The following is a 17,126-nucleotide window of genomic DNA, read 5'->3' as shown; positions in this document are numbered from 1 at the left end:
CTACAGATAAAGCACCACTGTGTGAAGGTAAAGGGTATAAATTTGGTGACAAATTTGGTGGCCGTCTACGATGTTGCCACAGCATTGGTAGGTAAGGGAAGAGCAACTGACGTCATCTACCTGAACTTATGCAAAGCTGACACTGTCCCACACTGCATCCTGATCTCTAAAATGGAAAAGCATGGATTTGATGGATGGACCACTCAGTGGATAAGGAACTGGCTAGATGACTGCACTCAAAGGCTTGCAGTCAACGGCTCAATGTCCACATGGAAACCAGTGACAAGTGGCGTTCCTCAGGAGCCAGTACTGGGACCAGTGCTGTTTAACATCTTTGTCGGTGCCACGGACAGTGAGATCGAGTGCACTCTCAGCCAAGTTTACCAACACCACCAAGCTGTGTAGCGCGGTCAACACACTGGAGGAAAGGGATGCCATCCAGAGGGACCTGGACAGGCTTGAGAGGTGGGCCTATGCGAACCTCATGAAGTTCAACCAGGCCAAATGCAAGGTCCTGCACCTGGGCATGGCAATCCCAGGCACAAAAACATGTTGGGTGGACAATGGCTTGAGAACAGCCCTGAGGAGAAGGATTTGGGGGTGCTGGCGGATGAGAAGCTCAACATGAGCTGGCAATGCGCACTTGCAGCCCAGAAAGCCAACTGTATCCTGGGCTGCATCAAAAGAAGCATGGCCAGCAGATCAAGGGAGGTGATTCTGCCCCTCTATTGTGCTCTGGTGAGACCCCACCTGGAGCGCTGCGTCCAGCTCTGGAGTCCTCAACACAATAAGGACATGGACCTGTTGGAACAGATCCAGCAGAGGGCCACAAAGATGATCCGAGGGGTGGAGCACCTCTCCTATGAAGACAGGCTGCGAGAGTTGGGGTCGTTCAGCCTGGAGCAGAGCAGGCTTCAGGGAGGCCTTACTGCAGCCTTCCAGTACCTAAAGGGGGCCTACAGGAAAGATGGGGACAAACTCTTCATCAGGGAGTGTAATGATAGGACACGGGCCTCAAACTGAAAGAGGGTAGATTTAGATGGGATATCAGGAAGAAATTCTTTACTGTGAGGGAGGTGAGCCACTGGAACAGGTTGCCCAGGGAAGTTGTGAATGCCCCATCCCTGGAAGTGTTCAAGGCCAGGCTGGATAGGGCTTTGAGCAACCTGGTCTAGTGAGAGGTGTCCCTGCCCATGGCAGGGGGGCTGGAACTAGATGATCTTTAAGGTCCCTTCCAACCCGAACCATTCTGTGATAAAAAAGCACCCACCCACAAATGCTCTCCCCCAGAACAGACACAGCTCTTCTGACTCCACTTGCTTCTCCCTGCACAGTTTAGATCACATCTGCGTCCCCATCTTCATCCTGCCCTAAGTCAGAGCACCCACTTCTCCTTCCCAACACGAGCTCTCCATACTGCTATATTCTTCTGCCCAGGGTCCATGTCCCTTCAACTCAATTCTTATTTCTAATAGCAGCATCCCTATCTCCCAAAGTCACAGTCTACAGAGTTTTCCAATTGCCTTATTTCTTCTTCCTTAGCAGGTGCCTTGAATGATTCAGCAACACCTTGTATATAGTATTTGGGAAGACAGGCAAGGCCTTAGTGGAAGTTTGTGCTGAAATGTATTAATGCAGCTTGTAACCATTTTTTGATCTTGAGAAAATGTAAAGTCCTTATTACAAGGTGTCAAAGACTCCCCGTTTGTTTCTTCTCCTGCCTTTTTAAAAAAAAAAATTATGTTCAAGTGATGCCATTCCCTGCATATTTCAAACCAGTTGCCACTCAATATACACTGAGTGTATAAGCCTCACAAACTATCAAACATAAATACCTTTAAATGTGCACTTGATATACTTCAGCTCTACTGGGATCTACAGCCCATTTCACACAGAAGACAGGGCACAGGAATGCAATGACTATTATTCTAACTTTACTTTACTTTCCACTTTACTGTGGCATTACTTTAAGTCAAGTTTATAAAAGTTTACTTTTCAACCAGTGTTTCCCCAAGAGTTTCAAAGCAGTTTTGTGGGTGCGATAAAAAAAAAAGCCAACACTGTACATATTATCTAATTAACCAGTTAGTTTATTTCAATTTCTAATAGTCTACCTGAAAAGAGGTGTTTAAGTTTGTTAAACAGCACTCGTATACAACTCCGGGGTTTCTATTGCTAGATTGTACAACAAGAAACATGGTGAACTGAAGTTGTTTTTCTCCTATTCTTACTCTGTAAGGACAAAAACCTTTGCATTTTATTTGATACAGCTCAAAACAAAGCTGGCAACAACAGGAAGGTGATATTCTTAAGAGCTGCTGAAAATATGGGCTCTGCAAATTAAAAAAAAAACCAAAACCTGTCTAGGTGGAGACTTCTGCATGCTGACGAATAATGTTTATACTGTCTCCATTTCTTCCTTGCAGCTGTTGTATCACCAGAGCTTTGGCAATGGGTTTCTCTTTACTTCTTCCACCTCGAGTAATACTTCTTCAGGGAGAGATTCCTTCACTGATTCTCTAAAGCAGAAGACAGGTATTTGCTTTATAAGCTCAGGGGCAAATGTATTTTAAGTTCACTCATGAAATACACTCATGTGACTCAGCTGAATGCCTTCTGCAGAGAGAATCTAGCAAATTCCAAATTATTCAGTCAGACGAAGAAGGAATTCAACATTTATATTTATTTAGTACCGAGGTTCCCTTAAGCTTTATGTAGTTTACAGCCCTTGCAGTATCAACCTGAAATATCAATTTTAATGTAAATGCAATGTCATTCCCATAAATGAAAAGATATTTTGTGTTCTGGAGATTTAAATTTAATGTAATTTAATCTCCTCTACAGTTCTGAAAAAGGAGACTAGAAAACTCAAAACCAAATCACCTTACTTGGCAACTTATTTTATGAAATCTTTTCTTCAAAACATTTGCACTCAGCAGATCTAGCTTTTTAAGAAAAAGTTAGTCTAGATTATTTTATTTGACATTACTTTTCACTCTTTATTTAGGAAGTGTTTCCAACCCTAAATTTAATTTTTAAAAGAAAATCTTCAAATCTGTTATCTTTGGCTGTATGAACCAATCTTCCCCAAATTAATAAAGCTACTCCATTCTTCTGTATGAGACAGAAAGAATCTTTTTAATATGCAGCTACTAACAGTCCAAATCTGCTGCAATCTCACGGTTCTTACTAGTTTTGTACACCTCATGTAAGTAGCCATGATTTACAGCTAAGATTAATTCCAAGGCATAGATAATAACTACTCAAATGCTTTTTTTTTTTTTTTGCAAGACAGTGTCCTCTTCATTCGAGTGACTGCTGAAGCTCTCTTTTTCAATCTTCCGTGCATGTTTTAAAATAAGGTGAGCTTCGACCAGGGACTTAATTCAAGCTTTTAATCACAAGCAAGGTGCCCTTGAGATAAAAAGACACAATTTACTGACTTTTCTTTATTCTCCCTTGAAACACTTCTATTCGAATTTTGCATTATTTAAAATGATTGCAGGAAATTAAATTCAAAGGCTTACCTTTGTGATTGTTACCTACGTATACCAATCACTTTTGCCTACAAAAGTAACCTGTTAAGACTACTGTACAGGAAATTGAAAAGGACTGGTTTTCCTGGTAAGAGTAAAAATCCCTTTGATATCTTTCAGTTTGGTTTCTGAGAAAACCAAGGTTTTCTTGTTACTGCACCGTGTCTCTTCAGCCACCCACTCACAATAACAGCCAGGCCCACTGACCGACCTAAAAGAAACCTCCCAAGTATCTTTAAATACCCAGATGTTTACAAAAACCTGAGACTGAGCAGAGGAGGAGGAGTGAAGTCAGCGCTGACACCGCAGGTAAGAGACTGGATCCCTCTCGGGTCTGTGACCGGCTCCGCAGCACGTATGCGCTGGCTGACCAGCTGGCACCAGACTGGTCACAACGTGCACCATCTTTTTCCAAGGAAAATGTAGGAGGGATTAAAGGGCAGGAGAGATCTATCTCAACTTTTCCCAGAGTACACATTCCCGATGCAAACCATCTGACAGTTTCCTAGGGCAACCAGACCATTCCCAGAGCTTTTGGAAAAGTTAAGAGAAGAAAACCAATGCCAATAACCTAAAACCTGTTACACAATACACTTTTTTTTTTTTAAGGTGTCTGCAAATAACAACAGATGGGAAAATACTTCACTGCTTTTAGAATGTTTATCTTTATCTCTTTTGTTTGTACCATCTGAACTCAAATACACTGGCATTTTTCCTCCTGCTCATATAAAGCAATAAAGCTTCAGTAAGGCTATTATAAAAGGACATGCAAGAGAACTAGAAATAAAACTTCCTTTTTTTTTTTTGTCCTAACAACATTGGAGGAAGAAGTGATACTCCCTCCTATCTACATTAAATTTTGTTTTCATTTATAATTTTCATAATATCAAAGACATAATTGCTTGTGACCATTTACTAAATGGCACAGCATAGTTGTAGGTCATTCTAGGAAATCCTGACCTGATCTGCTTAAGAAGCTTCAAGAAAAAAAAAAAAAGAAACTTCCCTATTAATCACCTAATGATCCACCTCTCACATTTATTCTTCTTATTCTACTGTTGTTGCCCCTCAAGTCTTCCTACAGCCTCATTTATTTTTAAATGAGGAGGGGCAGAGAGTGAGAGAGAGATCATGTCTACTGAGTCAAGTCTCTCATTTGCTGATGATGTTCTGAAAACTATTTAAGGAGAGGTATGTCTGTACATTTTGCATCCAGATGTGAGCTGCTGCCACCCTCACACATTATGTGGACAATCTTGGTACTACAAACAGACTGAAGTGGCACAGAGTGCTAGTAAAGGAAGATGCCTATGCGAACTGTCTCCTGTGGTCTAGATGGAAGCAGGCATTTGGGAGGTAAACAGCTGTAATTACACAATTAGTGTACAAGTGAGAACCACAAAGACCAGAGCTGTCACCCTAAAGAGTGTCCTCAGCTACTTTAGATCAAAATAAGGGGAACGTCACTCTTTTCTTTAGGAAATCAGAAAGGAATGACCAGGGAAATCCTCATGATTCCTATGTTTTTTATATATTTTGTCAAGATTCACAAGTTACCACATACTAATTTCGTGAAGGAAGTGAGAAAGTATGAGGAATGTCTAAGTCACAAGACAGTACTGATCTCCCTGGTTTTCAATGCCCAGTGACCCGCAGTACACTTCAAAACAGAAAATTATTTTCAAATAGAAGACAGATATCTAATTATGCTTTGCTTGACAAAGAAGTCAAAAAGTCTGTTCTGATGGTGAAGGCTAAGTGGATACAAAGTGGGTTGCAGACAACTTCCTTCTATAACAGGCCATCACCTCTATGTGGGTTAGGTCACCTCTATTAGGTAGCAGAGATTGCCTTCACCATAGCTGAGATTGAGTGCGCTCTCACACTGGGGCAAGTGCATCTGTCAGTGCGCCAAACCTTGCCAGCAGCACGTTGCCTAAAGAACAAATAATTTATTTTTCCTGAAAAAAGCTGTAACACATAAGTCATAATGGTCTCCGAATACTGGGACCAAGATGATTATTTAAAACTGACGAAGTTATCCACATATGAAAGCTGTATTCGAAAGGCCAAAACCCAACTGGACAAATGTAGAAGCTACAGCTTCTGCAAGAGCCAGTCCAATTCTGCTTTCTGATGTGACCTGACCTCCAAATGAGGTATTTAAAGTACAGTACTTTATCATAGGGCTTGACCATCAATTTAAAATCACAACATAAAGACTTTCATAGCCTTTACTATGAACTTTACTTTACTACTACTATCCTCTGCTTCATTTTTTAGTTTTCACCTGAACTCTCTTTTGTTCTGCAACTACAAAGGACCCTCACACAGTCTGTTTATAAAACTGCACAAGGTCTTGAGGAGGTATTAAGTGATTTTCTGGTAGCTATGCCAGACACACAGACACATGCTAAACCAACTTGCTGCTCTCTCTTGAGGACCCTAACTAACAAGCAGTGCAAAATATCCTAGAACTGAAATGTGCAGGGTATCCAGAGAGTTATGTGTCAATTTTTTTAAATTCATTTTTTCAGATTTAAGTCATTAAGTACAAAGGATTAGACAGTCAAGCTCTTGAATGTTTTACAGGCTTGGGGTTTGAGAAATCTGACACAAACTAAGAACTTGTCAAGGGTTTGCAGTTAGGAAGTGCTACTGTATGGGTCTTCACTACAAAGCTCCTTTACAACATGCAGAAGAGATCCATCCTGAGATTTAGTTATAAACACTGACGTTCCATAGTAAAGGATTTCCCTATGAATCTTAGTGGGGCTAAAGACAAAAATGTCCAAGGTAGAAGGTATCATAAAACAGTATTTCAGTTTTAATGTAAAATCTGATCAAACTTACTCCCCAACTCCACTGTAAAGACACATAATTTCTAAGTACGTTGACTTTACAATACTTAGTTGATGAAACTTCCCTTCAACTTTCAGAATCATGGAAACTGGCAACCATATGAAAGCACTTCCAAAGCACCTGTCCAGACAGTGTACTGACACTTCCTTCAGAAAAGGCCAGCACATTATTCCAGAAGTAGAGCTTTCACTATTACCAGCTGTAACGAGCTTTAAAAAAACAAACACACACACACCCTGCCCACAAACACAACAAAACCAAACAAAAATCCCACAACTTCGCAAGGTACATTTCATGCCAGGCTCCTCACAAAAGGCTTTAGTCTTCTATATGAAGTGCGTCCATTGGTCAATTGCTTCAGTTCCAGCAATAAAGGACTCATCTTCTGATCTGGATGTTTGACAGATAGTTTTAAATAATAGTGGCAGGGATAAAGCTACAAAGTATTTCAATTAGATTTAACACAGAGGTCCAAACTAAAGATATCTGAGCACAGGTGACCAGGGAAAGCAGGCATGCTTTCTTAACAACCACTTTCAAAGAAGAAACGTAAAAGCAACATCAATATGTATGTTAGACACCAGAAAAATGGAACCTCTAGGTGCAAATCGATAGGAAACCTAGATTCATTAATTCCACCACTAGATGAACTAGCTATTCAGCTTAGGAGAATTACTATACATGAGATATCCAGGGGTAAATAAGTAGTTCTGAAAGCGCTAGAAAAAGCAAATAAGACTGCCGTAGAAATTTGGCACTGACAACGGAGCAGAAACTAAAACCAGATTTCCAAGTTACTACCTTGCAAAGGTCTGAAAGAAATGGGTAAAGGGAAGGAACAGACTGATGCCATGATCCTGCAAGTTTTACTTCATTATAAAATCATTCTATAAAATGAAAACACCTTACCTCCATCTTCTTTTTCTACCGCTCTCTGAAGTCACCTCCCTATTGCCACCTGAGATTGACTGGGCAAAAATATTTTGAAGTGAAACCAGAAGTGGAAGGTATCCATTATGTTCGTTAGCAAGGGACAGCTCAAACAGTTAATTTTTCTAAGATAAGAAACACAGGGTCTTCCCATCCCCACCCAGAATAAAACAGAAAAAACACAGACAAAGTGAGTAAGATGGCCTGTAAAGCCTCTTGAGACAATTTACAGGTGAGACTCTATAATGTGCCACCCACAGCAAATATAAAACATGACCTTGACAAACACCACCGCTTCAGATAAAGACAATACCTAAAAATCCAAATGATCAGCTGTTGAGACTGAGCATCGCTTTTGGTCGCAGACTTAAACAGAAACAAACCTAAGAAGCCCTCAACTCTCCCCTGCTTTCATTTAAATAAATACAGACACCAGCTAAGTACCCCATGCTGCCTCCAACTGAAGAGGTTTTGAATTTGAGCCATGCAGAGAGCGAGAGAGAAGAAAGGGTGTGCGAGTGTTAGGTGCACGTTTGGTTAGAAGCTCAAAGGCAGAGCAGCCCCCAACTAACTGCAGAGCGAGTAAATTGCAACTCTGAAGTACAGAGCAGACGCGTGCTGACTGAATACAGGTGAATACTATACCAAATAGAAATTAGCACAATTTTTTTTATACTTTGGATACAAATGATAACTGTTGCAGTTGTAAATAAAGACAGCAATGACAGACAAATGGTCATGTAGGCAAGATGTGACTATAGCACTTTACATATTGACGACTTTTAGCATGCGCTCTTTTGAGAGTTTCTTAAGATTCTGAAGCAGGTTAGGGTATTACAGAACCACAGAACAGTTGAGGTTGGAAGGTATCTCTGGAGGTCATCTCGTCCAACCCTCCTGCTCAAGCAGGGCCACCTAGAGTCAGTTGCACAAGACCATGTCCAGATGGCTTTTGAATATCTCCAAGGATGGAGATCCCATAACCTCCCTCCGCATCCTGCTCCAGGGCTCCGGCACCCTCACAGTAAAAAGTATTTCCTGATGTTCAGATGGAGCCTCAGTTTCAGTCCATTACCTCTTGTCTTGTCACTGGGCATTGCTGAAAAAAAACCTGTCTCCATCCTCTTTGCACCCACCCTTCAGGTATTTATATATCTTGATGAGATGTCCCTGAGCCTTACCTGCTGCAGGCTGAACAGTCCCAGGTCTCTCAGCCTTTCCTCATGTGAGAGATGCTCCAGTCCCTTCATCATCTTTGTGGCCCTTCGTTGGGCTCTCGTACTGGGGAACCCAGAACTGGACACAGCACTCCAGGTGTAGCCTCACCAGTGCTTAGTAGAGGGGAAGAATCATGTTCCTTGACCTGCTGGCAATATTTTGTTTAATGCAGTCCAGGATACCATTCACCTTCTTTGCAGCAAGGACACATTGCTGGCTCATGTTCAGCTTGGCATCCACCAGGACACCCAGGTCCTTTTCTGCCAAGCTGCTTTCCATCTGGGTGGCCACCAGCATGGGGCTGTTCCTCCCCAGGTGCAGGACTTTGCATTTCTCCTTGTTGAATTTCATAAGGTTCCTGCCAGCCCATTTCTCCAGCTTGTTGAGTTCCCTCTGGGTGGCAGCATGACCCTCTGGTGTATCAGCCACTCTTCCCAGTTTGGTGTCATCAGCAAATGTGCTGAGGATACACTCTGTCCCATCATCCAGATCATTGATGAAGATGTTCAACAGAACTGGACCCAGAATTGACCCCTGGAATACATCACTAGTGACTGGCCTCCAAATAGACTTCCTGCTGCTGATCATCACCCTCTGGGCCCGGCCATTCAGCCCGTTTTCAACCCGACTCTACTTATACAGAGACATAAGTTACACAGAGTTCTGAAAGGCAACCTACGGTTGAAACCTGATGCATTACAAAATAACAATTTTTGCTTGTATTAATTATTTTATCAGAATCTGAATGCTATCAGAGTCAATGAGTTATGCTGCAACATATGCTAAACTAGCCGTCTAACTTTCCTTAGTTAGCAAATTGTCCTTAAAGCATTAATAGGAAAATTTGTAAGATGGTTACCCTCCTCCACTCTCTTACCTGCTCCAAAAGAATGCTGAGAGATGTAGCCTCTCCCCCACTTCACTGGCACTCACACGGGAAACCAGACAAGAACATCACTTCAACTTAAAATTTACTCTGCAGAAGGATTGCAAAGAAACCCTCCACTCCCAAACAAGTACACTGAAACTGCTCCTGTTGCTACAGGAGTGCTTCTCACGGTGGCAGCACCGGCTTAATGTTTGTGGAACTATGTACCAAGACGATGCCAAAACTAGTTAAACTTCTCCAATTACACAGGAAATCTCAGAATTTACAACAGGAGAGAGACTTGTGTAGAAGAATCAAGCATTTAAACTATAGATGCATAATATTTAAACAGCATCTCTGAATATTATGGATCCTCCAATAGTGAAAAAAAAAATGATGTTCCCTATCTTGTTGCTGACTTGAAGTTGCTCAGTGCTGGTCTAGCACCATTCTATTATTGTAGTAAATGAGTACGAAGAGCTGTAGTATGGAGCAAAAGGCAATTGCCAACCAATCTAAGATTTGTGTTCAGTTTCTAGCTAACAACTCCACTGACGCATGAAAGCAAAGCAGAGTCCAACTTCTAAGGTTGAAAAGGCTGGCATGGATTAAGTGTCCCATAAACCACCCACTCATTACAGACCACAGATGTGGGCAGATGCCCCAAACAGATAACTTTTCTTTTTTCCCCCCACTTTAAACTTCAGTTACTTGAAGAAGAAACAAAAAGTTAAATTCTCCTCTTCCCACGATACCTTTACACTGCTTTAAATAGTGTCAGCGGCCTAAAGAACAATGTTTTCAACAATCTTCTCATGACACTGCCTACCACACCAATGACTTCCAGATTACAAGATCTGAGAAACCTGCATTTAGACCTAAAAGTTAATAGAGCCACACTCTGATCATTCCAGCCTCACTAGAGATGGACCAAAGAACTCATTTTGGTGTCAGAGTACCAGCATGATTGAGATGTGCTTTTAGATGGTGTTGATCTCATTTCATGGTCTTCATCTCCGTCAATTAACCTGACAGAAGTTCAGGTAACTGGGTGAGCTAACAGGAAGCATGAAACATTTTTAGCAGTCTGCTACTTACTTCTTATCTGAATCACAATGGCATACAGCGTGGCTGATGTAAAAGATTGCTACCATATGTCATGGTTGCAAAAGTAACTCATTCACCTTAAAAGACTAATGCCATAGCTTTTCATACAGGAAACAAACTTAGTTTACACACAATTTGTCAATCCTGTGCACACAGCAGAATCACTTTTGTGCTTACTTAGAGCATGACAACAGTTCTACACTTGTAAGGTCAAACCAAAGTACACTTTGGACACATGATATGCACATGTAAAAGCTGGAATTGTATTTTAACCAGCAAGTTAGGTTAGCATTATATAAACCGGGCACTGCACAACGTTTCTTAATCAGGGAGTTGTGACCTTTACAGGTTTTACTGCAGTCTGAAACACAGGAGGCCCACTGCTCAGCCATTCAATCTGAGACACTTTCACTCGACTTTCCAGAACACCCCCCCCCTCACTTTATGATTGATACCCTTCAGAATAGGAAAACGTGTTCCTGAGGAACTTAACTTAATAGAGGAGTCACAAACATGACAGAGATGAAGAATGCTAGCACAGGAAGTAAGTTACAAAGTGACCAGCAATATGAAGGGTGAGCAGTTCTACAGGCCAGAGACAAGTACAATGCGTCTTTGGAAGCCTAAGAATTACAACTAGACCCATTACAAAATGATTAGGAACATTAAAGCTGTCTGATTTTTTAATCTTAAGACCATCTTGGATCCAAAAACCTATCACAAAACCACACGCACTACTGTACAAAAATTAAACCACTGAACGGTTCTTGTCAAATCTGGCATGTCCCAGGTCTTGACTTCCCTATATATTTATTTATTTCTTCTACCCTATATAGTATCCAACTTCAACCCATACATTTGTATTAATTCACATCCAAGCTGAATAAGATTGGTTACAATGTCACATACCTTATGTCAACACACTTTCATATGGGGCGGGAGGAAAAACCAAAACAAAAAAAGAACCCACAAAAAGTAGCACTTTAATTCCTCCCCTTAAAAAAGTCTACATTTACCCAAGAGGAGACAAGGCGAAAAAGCAGCTGGAGTAGTTTGGCCTGCAGTGTCAGCAAAACAGGTTCACTGAATTTTTGCCTTCTTGTTCATAAAATGTCTTTGGAATTTCAGACTAAACTTCAGGTACAAACAGAGAGTCGGCGATGCACACAGCAGGCGTGTGCCAGGCACACATCACAGCGCCACTTGAGTGACAGTCATTTCACTGTCCCTGGTCAGCTCCTCGGAACACTATTTGGAAAACCAGGAATCAAAGCAGCAAAGTCACTACCAAGCACTTATAATCTAATTATCTCTTTGCAGCTGTCAGACTCCTCCAGGATCCACCACCATTTTTCACCTACTCCATTAAAATCTTCCCACATATCTATAACCTAAAGATCTCTAAGGGAATAAGTAATATCCAAATACTTCAAAGTTTGCAACTGTTCTCATACTGCTTCACTTATCTGGTATGTTATTTTGAATACAGGAACCTTAACATCATGCTTACGTGAGTATTTTCTAAGCTTATTTCCCATTCAGTAACAAATGTATTCTCCATTGACAAATCTATTTCACCCCGAAACGTGCCTATGGATTGTTATCATGGCACTAATTGAAAGTCAGAATTAAAAATTCTAAACCCTTATAATAATAACCATTTCCCCATAGGAAGCTTCTTCCTTCCTATTTGTCTGATTACTGCACACAATTCATGAGTGACAAACGATAGTCTGCAGTTTGATAAAGTGCTATGTAATGTAATCACGATTGTCCCAAAGTATTGTATATGAAAAAGCAAAGCTAACATCATGCTTACAAACCATGCTATCACATTACCTGACTTCTGAATGCTTAACTGTGCAATCATTAATTTATCTTTCCTAAAAGTATTTAACAATCATACATCTGGGTGGAGTCTAATAGAAGGCCAAGCTATTATGTGAAAAGTAAAAATAAAGACCTGTGATTTTTTAGGTACTTATGGCCGGTGACTCAACATATCACTATTCCCTCCTTCTTTGCCTCACTTCCACCTTCTTCCGACAAACTGCATTGTGTGCTACAGCTGTATTTGGAGATGTGTATGCTGATGGACTCAGTTCACCTCTGCTGTCTGTCACAAGAAGCTGGATTCTAGGTGTCCTGCTGCTAGTGTGCACAATAATTGTGATGATCTACGTTTGTCAGATATTGATTTCCACGAAACTAAAGATTTCAATCTCTTTAAGACCTCCGTGATTGGCAAATTTGTTGGAAATTGGCCAGAGAGTTAAAATTACTAGGTGGAGAAGGAATAGACAGAGCGCGTTTGTAAGCCTTCTTTCCTTAGAGCAAGCTGAAAACACACCCAACAGGAAGAATTAGTTTCCAGGGACCGAATTCTAAATAAAAAAGCTGGGCTCTTACACTGTATTCTGAAGCTGACTAACTTCCAGGTTGAGATGTCACACAGGAGCACGCAGAGGCGATGCATGGCACATTCTCTACTCTGGACCTGGGCTGAAAAGACGTTACGGTTGAGGAACAGTGCTCTCCCCGAAGCTAACTTTCTGCAGAGCGATTTACGGCCAGTTGTCTCACATCATCCAAGATTTCAAAACGATAAAAACACACCGCCACTCTCCAAACGCCGGGTGCCGTCACCCTGAAGGCTTTCCCCGACCTCACGCACCAGCGCTTGGAGACCCACGCCGGGCCGGGGAGGCGGTCAACCCTGCGCAACCAAAGCAACGAAACTCGCTCGGGAGCCAAAGCCCGGCCGTCGCCACGGCGGTGCCTGCGGGAGCACCCGAGGGGCAGCGAGCGGCCGCACCACAAAGGGCCGCGGAAGGCGGCGGGGAGAGGTGGGGGGGGGGTCTGACACTGCACCACCCCGGCCTGTTCCGCCTCCGCGGCCCCTACCCAAGCCGGGCCCGAGGCCCTCCCTGGTGGGCGAGGAGGCCTGAGGGGGCTCCCGGGGGTGGCGGGAGAGGGCCGGTGGCCCCGCGCGCCCTTTGCCAAGCGCCTCCTCAACGGCAACGGTCGCCGCGCGTGAAGGAAGGGCGGCCCGCGCCCCCTCAACCCCGGCACCGCGGCCGCTCCCCGTCCCGCCTCTCCTCCTGTTCCTCCCACCCCTCCCGCTCACCGGGCTTCGCTCCGAGCAGTCCCGTCCCCCCTCCCTCGCGGCAGACGCCCAGCACTCACAGGGGGGCTGAGGAGCGGCAGCCCCACCGCGGGGACCATCCTCCGAGCGGGCACCCCGTGTCAGCGCGCCGCCGCTGCCTCCACTCCGATCCGTTCCCCACCCCCCCCAAGCCCCTCCTACCCGCGCAGCCCACCCTGCTGCTCGCACGCGCGTCACGGGGCAGCCAATCCGAGCGCACGGGTTGAGCCTGCCAGGCCAATCAACGAGGGTGCAAAGGGGAAGGCGTCGCTCGGCGCGACTGGGCGGGGCGGAGCCGGCACGGGCCAATCGGCACCACAAACATTGGCGGGGCGGCCCAATCGGAGGCCAGAGAGGTTGAGACTGGCGTGCGATCCGTCAACAAGTTACGGTGGCCGAAACAGGAACTACCAGAGACCGGCACCTCAGACGACCAATGGAAGGAGAGGGAAGGGGCGAGAGGCGGGCGGAAACTCTTAAAGGGGAAGCGGCGCGCGGCCGATGCTTCGCGTCGCGCTGCCGTTACCTCCGCGCCGGTTGCAACCGTCCCTTCCCTGCCCGCTTACAAACCGCCCGCCGGCAGCGCTCCCTCACCCTCCTTCCTACGCCGGAGCCGCCCGCCCGCCCCTCCGCGGGAGAGTGCTGGAAAGGCTGAAGCCCCTGGTCGGCTCCATAAACCTCCATGACGGAACGGCACACGGGACCCTCCCGAGCGGGCAGGTAAAAAACAACAAAACAAAAGAACTATAAAACAACCGTGGTATATAGTGGGTTTTTTTTCAGATTTAAAATATTTTTTCTGTCACAAATCTCAGGCATTTAAAAAAAATAAACTCTACGCGGCGGCTGGCGGTAGAGGCTGAACGTTGACCGCAGCTGCTCTAACAACCACCTGAAGGAAGCTGGTGTCGGCTTTAGCTGGACAGACCTCATCCTTAACGACTTAATTTATACATGGAAACACGCCCCTGCTTCCCCTGCAATCACACCTCTGGAAAGGAATTGAGATTTGTTTTTTTACTTTTTTAAAAAGCAGCAGCTGGCCAAAGGTTTTCCAGATCATAAGTGGCAGCTAGATGTTCAGTAGCAGCCCAAACAGCTTCTGTGACTGTTATTTCTCTGCTGTTACTGATTCATTATGAGAAGCAGTTGTTTCAATACGAGGGTTGTAAATGACACACTGTGCTTATTTAGCTCCAGGGAGTAAGACCCTTCATCCATCTTCCTCATGAATCAAATCAGAGATTAAGAGAAGTGTCATTTCTTCCACTAAATTAGGGCATCTGAATCATTACCAATTCCCCACTACCTGAGCTTGTATTTCCTGCTAACACCTCTCTAATTCAATTACTAATCATAAGGCAGCAGCTTCCCGTTTACAGTCTCAATCGTTTTCTTCCACAGATGTTCTGCAACAGCTACTTTCTAGAATTCTTTTCAAACATATTTTACAAGTACTTTGTATCCCTGCTCACCTGTAGGTGATGTTGGAGTTGCAAAGTCTCTTCTCTCTCAGACAACTTAAAGGCAGATCTGTGATGCTTAGGCTTTATGGAAAACATAGATGCCTTTTTCCCCAGAAAGCATGTTGTGTCCAGACACCTTCCTAAAACATTATACAACACAGAGCAAGAACAAGTTTCTGAAGAAGCATCCAAGAACTTTTCTGCTGCTGAAATGAGTCATAGTAGTAATTAGATGTAAAAAAAAAAAAAAACACAAAACAAAAAACCACCAAAAAATAAACAACCCCAAGACATTTCATTTTGAATTGCTGCTGCTTGCAAAATAATCTTGCAGCTGACATTAAGCAGAGGACCCATTTGCCAGCTGTGAAGTTTTAAGGCCCTATCTGTTTTTGCAGAGAAATTCTAAAGTTACTGTTAATAGCAACTTCACAATGTCAAGTATAAGTGTAAAGGCACTTTTTCAATTTTCGTATTTTTTAGATGACTTGACACAACCAAACTGGAGGACAAATGAGATCCAAAATACCTGTGCTCCATCAATTTATTCCAATATAAACTGAACTACTTTCCCCCCCCTCCCTTCTTTTAAAGGGTAGTGTGGTTTTTCAGTGAAGATTTTCACTAAAAAGGCACCCCTTGTCCAAAGCTGCAAAATAAAGTATATCTTCTGACACCCTACTATGCCCTGGAGTGTCTGAGCTCATACATCTTCAGATTACCAGTACAATGTTAGATTACAGTAGCAAAAATCCAGCAGCAGGCAAAAGTCCACTGGTGAAATCATATATAACAAGAAATTGTTGAACATCAGTAGCCCATTTCTGGTAGTGAGTTATAGACTAATTATTATATGTCAAGATAGCTTAAAAAACACCCAACAACCTCAAACCAAACAGGTTTTGCCCAAATATTTAGAAAAGCTTTACATTGACTAAACTAAATGATTTGTTGTTAGTGTGACAGGTTAAAAGGAAGGGTTTCTGCAGCTTTATTTTAAATAGTCTTAAGCAAGAACAACTTGAATGCATTTTTTGTAATGGAAGTATAATACTTATCTGTAGTACAGGTTTGGATTCAAGAATTTAGTCAACAGTAATGACCTAAGCCTGTATGACATCACACTGCAGCTTACAGAAAGGCTATCAGAAGACAGGTCAGTGCATCTTTCCCCAGGTGCAGGAGTTTCTTGGACTTGTGGGCCATATACATGCAAGTGAGTGAAAGAGAAAGCTGGCAACCTCACTTAGCAGTCTGGAGAGCTTGAGATGGTGTTGCCACAAAGCTTTCAGAAAAAGTGGCAGTAAAACTGAATGCTTTTAAAGTATTAAAGCACTGGGGAGGAGGAAAGAAGGCAGGATAAAAGGAGAGGGACAGGGTAACCTTTCCATCACCCATCATCTTAACTGATGCCTTGTTAGGGGCAAGAGAAAAGGACATAAGGCAACAGTGAGCAAAGATCTCACGTCCCATACAAAGCATTTGGACTAGATGGGTTGAATAGATTTGGAAAACCCCTATGGGAAGAAAAGTAATATTGCCAAAACCAGATCACAACACTCAGCTGACAGATTGGTTTGGTAGCTATTCAAAAAGACTTCTCATAAAAGATCCCTGCCCCAAACCTCTTAAGTAATCTAAGATACTACAGCATCAGAGGCTACTATTCTCCCAGGGACAGAAAACTGATTAAAAGACCAAAATCACAGAGCATAGAATAAAAGATCAGTTTTCACACCAGTGGGAGGTCAGCAGTAGAGCTGAAAAAGATTTGTGCTGGGGTCTGTAGTCCTCAACAGTATTTTAAAAAAGGAAGTAGTGAGGTGAAAATTTGCTGGAGGTTAGTCAAGGTAATAAGGAATGACAGGTGAACCTTCTAATGGTGAGTGACTAGGCACTGTAACAGCAAATTGTATCCAGCACAGGTAAATAGTGATATACACACTGGGGAAAAAAAACAATCTGAGTTTTTCATGTAAAGTGAACGACTGTAA

The 17,126-nt window shown here is 43.1% G+C and overlaps 1 protein-coding gene across 5 annotated transcripts in view; it reads right to left on the bottom strand.

The window, feature by feature from the left end:
* USF3 (upstream transcription factor family member 3) overlaps window positions 1-13,822 on the bottom strand; it is a 31,222-nt gene extending 17,400 nt beyond the window's left edge. For 2 of the 5 annotated variants that reach the window (XM_074593408.1, XM_074593407.1), the window contains exons 1-2: window positions 13,708-13,817; window positions 12,931-13,023 (exon numbers count right to left, since the gene is read on the bottom strand). Coding sequence is in view for 1 of the 5 variants with exons in the window: in XM_074593406.1 (XP_074449507.1) it covers window positions 13,708-13,746 (39 nt within the window). In the remaining 4 variants the exon portion in view is untranslated. Of the gene's footprint in view, window positions 1-12,930; window positions 13,024-13,648 lie in introns of all 5 variants that reach the window. The other 3 variants (XM_074593406.1, XM_074593409.1, XM_074593410.1) reach the window with 3 other exon arrangements.
* Between the last annotated feature and the right edge of the window lie 3,304 nt (window positions 13,823-17,126).

This window comes from Larus michahellis, chromosome 1 (assembly GCF_964199755.1).
Source record: "Larus michahellis chromosome 1, bLarMic1.1, whole genome shotgun sequence".
In the NCBI taxonomy this organism is placed as follows: Eukaryota; Metazoa; Chordata; class Aves; order Charadriiformes; family Laridae; genus Larus; species Larus michahellis.
The sequence above is the reverse complement of the archived record's forward strand: the minus strand, read 5'-3'. Positions and strand labels throughout refer to the sequence as shown.